This window comes from Diplodia seriata (assembly GCF_021436955.1).
Source record: "Diplodia seriata strain FDS-637 chromosome Unknown scaffold_1, whole genome shotgun sequence".
Lineage (NCBI taxonomy): Eukaryota > Fungi > Ascomycota > Dothideomycetes > Botryosphaeriales > Botryosphaeriaceae > Diplodia > Diplodia seriata.
This window is the reverse complement of record NW_027117308.1, coordinates 2,372,086-2,385,209: the sequence shown is the minus strand read 5'-3', so window position 1 is coordinate 2,385,209 and position 13,124 is coordinate 2,372,086. Positions and strand designations below refer to the sequence as shown.

General features: G+C 57.9%; 5 protein-coding genes across 5 annotated transcripts; 2 read left to right on the top strand and 3 right to left on the bottom strand.

The window, feature by feature from the left end:
* Window positions 1–550: 550 nt before the first annotated feature.
* SLS55_000697 (uncharacterized protein) lies at window positions 551–3,078 on the top strand (the record flags this gene model as incomplete). Its single annotated transcript, XM_066772207.1, has 5 exons — window positions 551–591; window positions 642–710; window positions 765–882; window positions 1,006–1,820; window positions 2,001–3,078. The coding sequence occupies 5 exons, from the start codon at window positions 551–553 to the stop codon at window positions 3,076–3,078; spliced, it is 2,121 nt and encodes a 706-aa protein (XP_066637486.1).
* A 58-nt stretch (window positions 3,079–3,136) lies between these two features.
* SLS55_000696 (uncharacterized protein) lies at window positions 3,137–4,229 on the top strand (the record flags this gene model as incomplete). The annotated part of the gene is made up of 3 exons (XM_066772206.1): window positions 3,137–3,391; window positions 3,450–3,555; window positions 3,613–4,229. 3 exons carry the CDS (start codon window positions 3,137–3,139, stop codon window positions 4,227–4,229), a joined length of 978 nt encoding a protein of 325 aa, XP_066637485.1.
* Window positions 4,230–4,458: 229 nt separating this feature from the next.
* SLS55_000695 (uncharacterized protein) lies at window positions 4,459–5,011 on the bottom strand (the record flags this gene model as incomplete). The annotated part of the gene is made up of 2 exons (XM_066772205.1): window positions 4,459–4,670; window positions 4,765–5,011. 2 exons carry the CDS (start codon window positions 5,009–5,011, stop codon window positions 4,459–4,461), a joined length of 459 nt encoding a protein of 152 aa, XP_066637484.1.
* Window positions 5,012–6,462: 1,451 nt separating this feature from the next.
* On the bottom strand, window positions 6,463–7,607 carry SLS55_000694 (uncharacterized protein; the record flags this gene model as incomplete). The annotated part of the gene is made up of 3 exons (XM_066772204.1): window positions 6,463–6,728; window positions 6,784–7,359; window positions 7,559–7,607. 3 exons carry the CDS (start codon window positions 7,605–7,607, stop codon window positions 6,463–6,465), a joined length of 891 nt encoding a protein of 296 aa, XP_066637483.1.
* A 664-nt stretch (window positions 7,608–8,271) lies between these two features.
* SLS55_000693 (uncharacterized protein) lies at window positions 8,272–13,028 on the bottom strand (the record flags this gene model as incomplete). Its single annotated transcript, XM_066772203.1, has 4 exons — window positions 8,272–9,652; window positions 9,709–11,588; window positions 11,638–12,071; window positions 12,122–13,028. 4 exons carry the CDS (start codon window positions 13,026–13,028, stop codon window positions 8,272–8,274), a joined length of 4,602 nt encoding a protein of 1,533 aa, XP_066637482.1.
* Between the last annotated feature and the right edge of the window lie 96 nt (window positions 13,029–13,124).

Here is a 13,124-nt window from a genome sequence, read left to right as displayed (position 1 = left end):
CCGGGACGACAGATGCTGCGCCGGCTGCCCCTCGCCAACAGCCGGAGATGCTTGCGCCCGCAGCTTTTGGCCGGGGTGCATGCTGCAGAGCACAATCGCATCATATCCGGCCAGTTGGTGTGAATTTGATGACGCGCTTCATCTCCTCCACCCACAGCTTCGATTGCTCACTTTCTGCAACAGGCTGACTCGGCGCATGGAAGGTCCACCCGCCCACCGACGAGGAGATCGGATTCGAGGTTGGCGGTGATAGCCGAAGGACCGTGTTCCTGGTGATAACGAAGCTGCGCGCCCCGGTCGGCGGAGAAGGAGCCGATCACGTCCGATCGCGGTGGCCGCCCGCTCCTTCCAAACCACCAACCACCACCGCTGATGCCTATGTCTATGTCTATACCTATGCCTGCTGCATCATAGTACTCTGCGCATTACCTGCGCACCAATCTGCAGCCTCCCCTAGTGCCTTCCGCCGACAAGTCCTCAAACTTCATCCACTGCTCACTACTTCTCCGGGTAAGCCACACGTGCCAACGCCGGGACCGGAAGCTTCAGAATGGCCGTGAAGAGGTTGCGAATCGGCGTCGACGTCGGAGGGTCAGTATCCCTCTCTAAGCAGCGGGCTCTTCTGATATCCAGTCTGACAGCACTAATACAGATGGTGTCATCCTTGACCCTCTGCGTGCCTCCGAACCGGACAAGGGAATCGTTGCCTGGTAAGCAGCCCTTGGGAAGGCGCTTTGATACACGACCTACTCACCTTTGAGAAGGCACAAGGCTCCCACCACCACCAATCCAAGCCTCGGAATCAATGATGCCCTTGTTTCCATGTTCGAGCAGTCCAAGATCCACCCTGACGAGGTGGCTAGCGTCACCATTGGAACCACTGTAATTACCTTCTCCATCACTTCCCTATACACCCATTGTTCAATCCCCTCCCCCCCCTTCTGTGTATTACCATAACTTCTTCTGTACTGTCCCACTTCTCGACTCTCCCCTAACTACATCCAGCACTTCGTCAACGCCGTCATAGAGCGTGATGCTGCCCGCCTCTCCCGAGTGGCCGTGATCCGTCTCTCCGGACCATTCGGCAAGCACGCACCCCCATGCGTCGACTGGCCAGCAGACCTCCGCTCGCTCGTCTTGGGCCACCACGCCCAAGTTAAGGGCGGTCTCGAAGTCGACGGACGGCCGATCTCCGACATCGACGAGCAAGAACTCGCATCCGTCTGCGCCGACATTGCCGCCATCTCCCAGCCTCGGCCCATCGCCGCCGTCGTCGTGAACGGAGTCTTCTCGCCCATCGATCACGACGACCCCGCGCGCAACCAGGAAACCCGTGCTGCCGCCATCGCGCGCCGCTGCTTGCCCCCGGCCATCGACGTCGTGTGCGCGCGCGACGTCGTTCCGCAGCTGGGCTTCCTCGAGCGCGAGAACGGCGCCGTGCTGAACGCGGCCATCTTGGCCTTTGCCCGCCGCACCATCCGCTCTTTCCGCGAGCCTGTGAGTAAGCTGGGCCTGCGGTGTCCCGTATTCATTACCCAGAACGATGGCACTATCTTGAGTGGCGAGGCTGCTGCGAGACTGCCCATCAGGACGTTCAGCAGTGGACCCACCAACAGTATGCGGGGCGCTGCGTTCCTGGTAGCGGGCGAGAGCGGAGGTGAACAGGGGAAGAGCAAGAAGGAGCCGATGATGGTGGTGGATGTAGGTGGCACTACGACAGACGTGGGCTTGCTGCTGGCCAACGGCTTTCCCAGGCAGGCTGCCGCTTTCAGTGATTTCGCCGGTGTGAGGATGAACTTCTCATGCCCGGACGTCAAGAGGTAAGTTTTGCTTGCTTCCCATTGTGTGTGCTCTGGTCTATATCTCCCCAAATGCCTCACTTATCTCTCGGCTGTCCCTCAGTTATCTTGATACTTCCAAGTCATCTCATTTACCATTTCGCAACCCCTTATCTCCCTCACAGCTTCGAAACCTCCACTAACCACACTCCCAACATCCAGCATCGGCCTCGGCGGCGGCTCCATCGTCCGCCGCTCCGCGACCACTAACGCCCTCACCGTCGGCCCCGACAGCGTTGGATACGCGATCCAAACCGCCGCCCTCTCCTTCGGCGGCACCATCCCCACCGCCACCGACTACACCCTCGCCGCCGACCCGACCGTCGCCATAGCGTCAGCCACGCACGCCGCCGCCACCCGCGCCGCCATCTCCCCCGCCGACGCCGCCGCGTTCGCGGCCGTCGTCAAGCGCAAGCTCGAAGCCGTCGTCGACACGATGAAGACGTCGCCAGCAGACATGCCCGTCGTGCTCGTCGGCGGCGGCGCGGTCATCGCCCCCGCGTCCCTGCGCGGCGCGTCGCGCGTCGTCAAGCCGCGGTTCGCGGGGGTCGCGAACGCGGTGGGCGCGGCGATGGCGGGGGTCAGCGCGGTCGTGGACGCGGTGCGGGCGACGTCGGAGAAGAAGGGGGCGAGGGAGTGGCTGGCCGAGCTGGAGGCCGAGGCGGTGGAGAAGGCCGTCGCGGCGGGCGCGGAGAGGGCCGGGTGTCGCGTCGTCGAGGTGGACGTGCTGCCGTTGCAGTACGTGGCGAACCTGAGCAGGTTCGTCGTGAGGGCGGCGGGGGAGTTTGATTACGGGAGGGCGGGGGAATATGCTGCTGCTGGGGCGGATGGTGTGGATGGTGATGGTGTTGTTGTTGAGCGCGATGGGGTGGCCGACGATGGGAGCGCGATGGCCGAGTACGAAAAGGGGAAGGGCGGCGTTGGGGAGGTGGACAAGGACAAGGAGTCCGCGGAGCAGGAGGTTTTCGATTTTGAAGCCTACAGGCCGAAGGTGAAGGATAGGGTGTGGTATATTTCGGAGACGGACCTGGCGTGGATTTCGACCGGTTGCTACATCCTGGGCACCGGCGGCGGTGGCAGTCCTTACTCGAGCATGCTGCGCCTGCGTACGATGCTGCGGAATGGTGCTGTCGTCAAGGTCGTCAGCCCAGAAGACCTGAAGGACGACGACCGCGTGGGTTGCGGTGGAGGAGCGGGCTCGCCGACTGTTGGCATCGAGAAGCTCGCCGGTGACGAGTAAGTTTGTCGGTATACCGCAAAGAAAACAGTGCGTCGCTAACCGGAGACCAAACAGGATGATGGAGGCTCAGGATGAGCTGTATAGCCTCGTGAAAGACAAAGCCACACACATGATTGCCCTCGAAATCGGTGGTGGCAACGGCTTGCAGGGCATGATCCTGGGCGCGAGCACCAACATGGGCATCCCCACCGTTGACGGCGACTGGATGGGCAGAGCTTATCCGACGAAGTGGCAGACCACGCCCGTCGTCTTCGCAGAGAGGAAGACCATCTTTTCCCCGACGACCATGTGCGATGGGAACGGAAATGTCGTAGTGAGTAAATCCCCAAAGGTTCCGCTTCAAGGAGCCAGAAGACTTATCATGCTTGCAGTTCATGACAAAAGCCACGAGCGACGAGACAGTGGAGCGAGTCTTCCGCGCTGGACTCTCCGAGCTCGGCTCGCATGTCGGCTGTGCCGAAGGACCGGTCACAGGCGGTAAGACTCCACGAGCTGGAAGGTAGCAAAGAGCCAAAGCTAATGTGACTTTTGCAGCCGAGACGAAGCGGTGGGTGGTCGAGCACACCATCTCACTCTCCTGGCGCATTGGCCGCGCCGTCCACAAAGCCCGACGCTCCAACCGCATCGACACCGTCGCCGAATCCATCGTCGACGAAGTGGGCGGTTCCGGCTCCGCGACGGTCCTCTTCAAGGGCAAGATCGTCGGCGTCGAGCGGACGCTGCGCAACGGGCACGTCTACGGCGAAGTCGTCATCGAAGCCACCGCCGCCGCCGACGACGACCTCGATGGTGAGGACGGGGCCGGAGGGAAGAAGGAATCGTTCGAGGGCACCGTCAGGATCCCGTTCAAGAACGAGAACATCGCGGCGTTCAAGGTCAAGGCGGACGGGACCGGGGAGGAGACGCTGGCTATCGTGCCCGACCTGATCTCCTGCATCGACGCCCAGAACGGCGAGGCCATCGGGACGCCCGAGTACCGGTACGGCTTGCTGGTCATCGTTTTGGGCATCACCGCGTCCGACAGGTGGACTTCGACGCCGAGAGGCGTGGAGCTGGGCGGGCCGAAGGCTTTCGGCTTGGATGACCTGGCGTACTCGCCCATCGGGAAGTTCGAGAAACCGAGGAGCGTTATAGATGAGTATTCGGAGTGAAAGACTTTGTTGGTGGGCACGAGAATGATACCAGCGCTTGTAGAACATTAGTAGTACCGTAGAACCAGGTCAACACGAAAAAAGTAAAGATGAAATCAGTCACTCAAACACGGCCAAAGTACTTGCGTGAATGGAATCATGTGACATTATCATGGCTGCGCTACAAGAAAAAAAAAGGAGAAGGTTAAACTATTTACAGCTTCAGGCCGTAGCATGTCTCGTACGCCCTCTAGTAGACGTTGATAACGCCGGAGCTCTGGACGAACTCGCTCGCGTCGGTGACATCGGCAACGTCGACGGTGACGTTGAAGTAGGAGAGGGCGGGGCTGTAGCGCGCGCCGGTGAGGGAGAAGAGAGCGGCGGTGACGACGGCCTCGCCCTTTTGGAAGTCGGCCGGGACGGAGAGGGGGAGGCTGATGTTGCGGACGACGTTGGAGAGTTCTGTTAAAACAAGAGAGGGGTGGAATTAGCACAACCAATCCTTTAAACGTAACCATCACCATACAACAGGTGAGTTGGAAAGAACAAAACCTACCGGGACCGAGCGTCTTCTCGCCGAGGACGGCGGTCCCCAGCGTCTTCTCGTAGGCGTACTCGGCGGGCGCGGCGCCGAAGGCGACGGAGACGTCGGCGATGCTCTGGATGTAGCCCTCGGTGTTGAGGAAGGCGGTGAAGTTCTGGCCGGCGGCGAGCTGCTTGGGCAGGGTGATGCCGGTGATGCGGGCGGCGGCCAGCGACGACATGGACAAGAGGCCGGCGAAGGTGGAGGCGGAAAACTTCATTTTTGCTTTTGGGGTATGTGGTTGGATGGGATGTTGAGCTTGTTGTGTTTGTTTTCGTTTAGTCTGTTGCAGGTTGAAGGAGAGGAGAGCCTGATGACTTGGGGAAAGGTATATGGATCCCTGAACTGGAGTCCCAGCCCACATTTATATGGACTACGGATACCCACGGGAATAGTATGGCAGCAGCTCACCGCATCATGACAGCGCTGTGTTGCAGGCCCACGGCCAGCTTTGATCATCATCAGTCCACCCACCTCTGAACACGAGGTCGGGTGCCACTACAGGCCGGAGGGTAAAGGCGTCAAAGGGCCATCAAAGAAGAGTCAGTCTGGCAGGCACAGCACAGAAGCCGTAATTTTCGCCTAAGATGATGTCAAATGGGCCGAGGAAGATGAATACGAAGCGGCAAAAGTGGCGTCCGGGGATGCGGCGGAAGGCTTGCTTAGCAGTCGGGAATGACGTGCGGTCGAGGGGCCCGATTGGTGCACGGACCGTGGGTTACATTGGCAGGAGGGAGAGGACTGTTTATCGTTGACACCTCAAGTCCCGGCCATTGGTTGGAAGTTTGCCATTTTTGGAAACACGTTTTCAGATGATCAAGGTGGGGACTTTGGCGCGCCGTGATCGGCACACGACTTCGAGCCTCGTATCCATGCTATCGCCGGGCCAACGTTGTTCTCTGCGAAAATGAGGGTGCAGGCCCGACGCAGGAGTACCGGAAACAGATTACGAGGCTTGCTATGTGCGTGGGTATCTGGATAAGTTCTCAGGGCCAGGCTTAGTATCATGGTCTGTACCTTCCACGCAGGGCAAGTTTGGCAATTTCCAGCTTAGGGTCTCCTTTCAGCACTGAAGAAACAGTCTGAGCTTGTCAGTCATTAGGTAGTGGTCGCCATCCTCACTGAAAATAAAGTCAGCCCGGCAAATGTAACATGAACTCCCCGCGATGGACGCGACAGGCGCACAGCAGGAGATGATCGTTATTTACCAAACTGTTTCGATTCATCAGTGGGGGACTGCATCGGCGTGTCTTCTGAAGAATTGTCTGCTCCATGTAAGCGGAGCTTGTGGTAGGGAGGTCCAGAATCTAGAACAGTAAGCGGCAGCGGAGGCACGGTTGATACGGGATGATGCCGTTTACTTCCAGGTCAGCCTCTAAGTATAAATCGACTCACGAGCTAACAGGAAACCCCGATCTTATGATTTGGTGTTGATTTGAGCGCCGTCGTGAATGCACTACCGGCAGTTTCTATTCATACACCTCTCAGAGAGCAAATGGCAATAGAACAGTACCTGTCCATGCCTTAGCAGCATATAGAGCATTCCAGCTGCTCAGAAGCCAATTCCAACCTCTCAGAATCCCCAATCTTGGTTGCAAGCGAGCCATTCGAGCGCCATGCCAGGTAATTCTTTTATTTGTTATACAACTCATCCTTGTCCATTCGGGCCTCCTAGAATCGGAAGAGCATCTTCAGCAGCTTGACCTTGTCGTCATCCTCGTCGTCAGAATCGTCATCGTGCTTCTTGCTGACGGGGCTGCCTTGCGCAAAGAATAGAATCTTGATCGCAATAGCCAAGCCCGCATGCAATGCAACAACGACAATGAGCAAAATCTTCGAGGTCTTGACATCCGTTGCGCTAAGGACCGGGTAGAGGTTACGGAAGAGGAAGAAAGCCGAGACGGCGAACCCGATGCCGACGAAGACGTAGTTGAGAACTGCGGTAGACCAGCGTTAGCACCTAATACCTCTTCAACTACTGAATCCACGTACTCGTAATCGGACTCCAGCTGATCAACGCCACTGGGATCCAGATGATGTTCGCATAACCATACAGCGCCCAGCATTCCATGACGTTGGCGCTCTCACTACCGAACCACTTCAGCACGCCCCACAGCGCCACAGGCACAACGATAGTGTAGCCGTAAACGAGGCCGGCGCCGCCGCTCAGCAGCCGGAAGTCGTAGGGAAAGTGGTCCTCGCCGGAGCGGGCGAGGTACTGGCTCATGGTGCCCGTCAGGAACAGGATCATGACGACCGTCGTCGCGATCCACACGGGCCCGTACAGGTCCGGGTTGCCCTCGAGCACGTCGAGGAAGTTGGAGCGCAGCGGCATGATGGCCGCCCAGCACCGCTTCAGCACCTCGGCCGTGTCCACGTCGAAGAACTGCTGGTAGTAGCCGATGCTCCACAGGTACCGCTTCGACGACGAGGAGCCGCCGCCGCCCGCGCCCGCACCGGATGAGGATGGGCCTGCGCCACCGAAGGCGCTGCTGCGCGAACCGCCACGGCGGTGGCCTGCGGGCGCTGTGTCCGGAGCGATCTTGCCGCCATCGTTGGAGTCGAAGTCTATGGGTGGGTGGACGTTAGCCGAGGCGGAGACGAGAGAGACGTGTAGAGCGAGGTCGGCGTACTGGACGGGTGGAATTCGAGGTCCTCTTGGAGGTCGGTATGGCCTAGGTCGCCCTGAGTGCGAAACGCGCGTCAGTTGTGTGTCCTTTCGGTGATGCCTGGGAATCTCCTGCGCGCAACAGGCAATTGAAGGGACCCACCTCAGAGTCGACGTCGACGACGACATCGTAGCCGCGGTTCGACATGTTGGGCGAGCAAAAAATGTAGCGTGGGGGTGGCCAGCGGGGAGCTTTGGAGTTTGTGGAGCTGGAGCTTGGGTGGTCGATGTAGAAGGCGAGCTGTCAACTTGATGCTGCGAGTCATGCCGAACTCGCTCCGAACGTCTACGTAACACGCCATATATCGTTGCCGCAATACTCTGGTAACTAGTATTGCCGCGAAGGCCACAACCTCAAGCGAGGGTGTTTCATGTAAACCGGAATGTTTCAGCACATAAGACCCGCCGGTGGAGTCGCTTGAAAGCCAAGGACATAGGAATAAAATAAATACTTGCGCTATGCTGAGGCCGTCTATCATGCAGTCGCTGTTGCTAGCTATGAGCACACCACCCAAACCAAAAGCGAAGCCACTGGTGTATACCTAATGCTGCGGTAAACGAGAAAGCCGACCCATATACAACCGAAAACTCTGCTACCCAGCCTGTGATTATGGGTCTCCTCCGCGAGCATTCGAACATTGGGATTATAATGTTTGGAACGATGGGCTGAAAGAAGAGGGAGTGGAGTGAAAGAAGAGAAGAGCAGAAGAGAAGAACGAGAATACACACATCGAAATCCCCTCCATCCGCCGGCGAAGACATACCCACCAAGGGACCTGTCAAAGCACATTCGCTGGCATCGTTCCGTCCCTTCACAGAACCGGCGCCAGCACACCCCTCAACCACTTCACCACCCTCCGCACCACCACCTCAAGCTCATCGCCACCAACTTGTTCCTCGACCATCGGGCTTCCACCGCCTTCCTCGCCCACCACGGCCCTCGCACATTCCACAAACTTCCACCGAATCTCCTCGCCGGGCCCGCCCGGTCCAACCCCGCAAACAATCTCCAGCATCGTGTGCAGCAGATCATCGCCCTCCCTGCCCATGAAACGCATCAGCGCATCGCCATCGACATGGTAAGCGGTCCGCCGCTTGAGCCCTGCCGTGTCCTTGTCGGGATCCAGGGCGCGCAACAGCGCCTCCGCGCTGCGGTTCTGCGTGTGTAACCGCGGGCCCTGCGCGTGCAGCGTCGTCCTGCCGTTGGTATGTCGTTGATGCGCATGACGGCCCCCGGGATGCGGCGACGCGAACGAAGACGACGACGACGAATCGGCCGCGGGCGACGATTGGTGGTCGAGTTCCATGGCCGCGTCATCATCGTCGTCGTCGTCGAAGTCGCCGTAATCGGTCGCTCCGTCGATGTCCATGCCCTCCGCTTGCGGTGTGGCGTTCGTCGCTGCCGACTCGAAGGCGACGACGTCCGCCTCGTCGAGAAGCCTCACTGGCCCTGCGATCAATCGGTGAGACATGCCCACGTTGACGAGCGGGACGAGCATCCCACCTGGTCGCTCCGCCCGCTTCTCTCGATCCAGCACGTTGCAGAGGTTCTGCAGCAGCCGCAGCAGCCGCCACGCCTTCTCGTCCACGAGCGAGATGCCGAACAGCGTGCCATCCGACGCGGCGCCGATGATGTCGTTGACGAGCACGCCGTTCGGTGCGCCGCAGTCTTGCGATTGGTTGTTGCGATGGTACTGGAGCGTTGGCCTAATCAGACCGCGCCGTAGGCGCATGACGCTACGAGGTAAGGACGCCTCGAGCAAGGTCGGTGCGGCGGTTTGCTGCGTTCGTCGCCGCGGGAGATGGAGAAGTGTTAGTGAGCCAGCTTTATCAGCCACGAGAACCAGGTTGGAGGACGGAGCGGATGGTGAACTTGGTTTGGCAAAGCCATTTCTGTGCGCGCCGCCTAAGCCACTAGAGGTAAATCCGTCGGCGGAACCATCTGGTATATCGGTGGCCCGCTTCTTTGAGATGTGAGGAACATCTAGCGGTAGGTGGAATGAAGTATCGCGCGCCTGGCGGTCTGAGAAGAGGAGCTCGAACCTCATGGAGTTAGCAGTCCGGTCTTGCGGGTCATGCTCAACCTTCAGGATGATTAGAGAATCGCAGGCCGTTGAGACGCAGATGAACGGCGCTTCCGTGGTAACGTAGAGACCGGCAGATGGGAGATCATGCTCTCCAGCCGTTTGGATCCTGCAATCGTCAGGTCAGAACAGTGGGCGAACGGCGTTCGCGACAAAGATACTCACCTCTTTGTCTCCTCGTTATACTGGTATACGAGCAACTTCTTCCCGTAGCATACCACAAGGAAGTTCGATTCCCCATAGCTCGCTATCGCAGTGACTTGCTGCTTGAGTTTCATGTCCTTGGTCTTTTCCAACTTTGTCTTGCCATCTTTTGTAGTCTTTTGGATGCAAACAACGGTTCCCTTCCTACCATCTCCTTCAACGCTACCCACCACAACGTGGACATATTTCCTCCCATTGCTCTCGAGAGTCCACGTCGTGAGGGCATTGACCCTGGCAGTCGGATTCAGTGCATACTCTGCGACGGCTTCCGTGCTTGAAGATTCAGGCCCATCGTCGTACATTCGAATATAGCTCTGCGCGTACCGACGCTGACGACCATCTCGTGTGGCCGGATCAAAAGTGTGTGATTCCAGACAAGCCACGAAAATCGCCTTGAGTGCGTCCGAATATATGACCCTATTCGGGGTTCCCTGGACCGGAATGCTCCTGGGAACAATGTGTCTTTCTTCCTCCAACTGTGCAACGAAGAACGACTTCTTCGAAATGCAGACCAACGCCCCTCCAAGATCCCGTATCAGGTAATCCTCGCGCGGTATTCTGCAGATCGATGAAACAGAATTCTGACGTAGGCTAGGGCGATTCCGGTCCGTGAACCAAATGTTGGTGACCTCCAGACCGATGTGACGGCCCCTGCCGTAGTCCAGACGGTAGAACTCAGCGCCGCAAGTGGCAAAGGCAAGGCTGACTCCCCCCTCGGTATCTTTGACGACGGCGGCTGTTGTGTGGCCAAGGGTTATCCTTTTTGTAGAGGAGATAGTGGCGAAACTGGTCGCGGGCGCTGGCGTCGTTCCACCGAGGGCTTGCTCGAGTCCGGTGCGGGAAAGTTCAATGACGTACAAATCACCGCTTCGGAGACCGCACACTATCGCAATGTCCGTTTCGGAAGCATTCGGCGGATTGTCGTGCAGAAGCACTGCACTCTGACAAGCATTCAACGTTTCTTGTGTGGAAGCATCTTGCCAGATCTGATGTTGCTCTAACAGCCGTCCGACACTTCCATCTTCTTGAATCTTGTACAGCCGGAGCAGGCCATCAGTTGTGGCCACGAAGAGCATATTTGCCCGTTTATACTCCAGCACCTCGATGCAAGTGGGATCTGCGCTCAAAGAAACAGACGATGTAGACTCGAACTTTACATCTTCTCCCCGTGGTTCTATACTTTTTGCCTGGAGAGAAAGCCCATGTTGCGAACGGACTCCGGCATAAGCAGTCGACAGCTTAGAGCAGACAGCTCCTGCAAGAAGTACCTCCTCCGGAGGTAACGTCCAAGAGCCCTTCCTTGGCAGTGTCTTGCCCAGGGCGAATGTATCCAGGGCTATGAACCCCCTGGGCGTTATCTGAACAGCAAGCCCTTGGCCTAACGGACCGGAGACTAGGGTTTCATGCTCAAAGTCAACACCAGAGTTATCCTCGTCGAAGTCAGTCTCCACTCCCGAGGCGTCGCCGGCGATGTGAATCAGGATGCTTGATGAAGGGAACGACAACAAGAAATACACGCCGTCTGCTGACGAGTCCGGCAAAGTCCAAACACCAGTAACGCCTGCAAGGCCGTCTTCGTCAAAGGTAAGGCCTAGTTTGGCGTTGAGACCGGCTCGAATCTCCGTAATCGCACCGTACGGGCTCCTGCCGGACGTGGCAAGAACTCGGCGCCTCACGCCACCAATCGGATTGCTGGAATGGGCTGCATCTGCAAGGATCAAGTCCAAAGTCGGCGACCAGTTCTGAATTGAATTAATGAAATCCGGCTCCATTATTTGGGCGCGTGTCCTCTGGGAGCCCTTCCGGTCGTTGAACTGGATCTCATCCCGCCACTGGCCAATCTAGCGACATGTTAAGCACTCTCCAGTAAGAACGTGCAGCGGGACATACCTTGACGATTTCGCCCGGTGACATGTCGCCGGCCGTCACCAGGACATCGGGAGTGTCTAGGTAATAGCCCACGTCCAAACTTGCAAATGCTGATGCGACGTTGCACATGAAGTGGCCAGCTTTGCTCGTCAAGGCACCACTGCGGGAATTGACTTGCATGTAGTGTACAACACCATCTTCACGCACAAGGTAGAAGTTCTCTTCTTGCTTATTGTTCCAGATCCAGTTACGGCCCGTCCTCGCCCAGCTAGTCCACGTCGGGAAGCGCCGTGAATTGCCGGGATACCTTGGACCTTCTTCCTTGGAGAGACTTACGGAACTCCTTTTTGGGTTGCCAGTCATGATCTCCTGGTGGATGTAGATCTCGACATGTCCCGCAAGAATGAATGAGGGGCCATGTTGCAGTGGAATGAGCAGTTGGGGATTGCGTTGGTCTGAAAAAAGGCATTAGTGGCAGGGCGAAATGGACAGAAAGACCACTCACTGTGAGAAAGAGGAAAGCCTTCGACTACTGGACGGATGTGCGACAAGCCGTGTCTGTTGTCCCAATCATAGCAAGACATGCGGGTTTTACCATCTCTGGAATAGACAACCAGAAGTATTACGTGATGCTCGTCATCTGGTTCTGGGTAGAGGAATTCCATCTTCAGGATGGTGCCTGGAATGGCAACTGGCCGTTCAGACTTGAGCGGCGTCCAGTTCTGGGTGTCATGGGAAATGTTGCTGCGAAGCTCATCCATGGTCTTGGCGGCATATATGAAGATAGAGCTCTCGGCGGCACCTACGGCGAGAGCTCTGGAACGAGGGTCTACAGCCAGATGTCTACCCGGCTGTTCAAGAAGAGAAGCGTCGGGGGAGAGCGGTATGCAGCTCTCCTTCCATTCGATTGAGCCGTCTCTCCTGGGGCGCGCGAACAAGAACAGGAGCTCCTGAGACTCCAGGGTGAGGACGAGGATCTGGGGTGGGACAAGCTCATTCCAATCGATATCCAGGGGGATCTGGGCCTTTTCAGTCATGGGCGGGTGGATGAACTTCCTGGGCTCCCCAAAGACCCTGGCAGCGCGAATGCGGGAGCCAAAGTCAGCCTTGGTGCTGACATGCTCGAGATGGGCATTGGGGAGGATTTCCTTCAGTTGGATGAAGTCCTCGCCGATGAAGACGACGTCGTTCTTCTCCCGGTTGCGGATGCGGGCGGGGATGATCCAGTTGACGACAGGGCTCTGGAGCACGGTGCGGGAGAGCAGGCCGACCACGGGCTGCTCCATTGGGGGCTTGAAGGGGAGTTGCTCTTGGGTAGACTCCCGCTGGCTGTTTTGCTGCAGAATGTCCTGGATGCTCACGCGGCGGGTGACCCACTGGCCGTTTTCAAAGACGCCCGTTTGCAGCGCCATGGGGGGCACGGACAGAGGCTGCTCTTAACAGACGTGGGTGGCAATAAGCGGACGTAGGGAACAGGCGACCGGGGTGGGCTCGACGCAAGGCTCAGC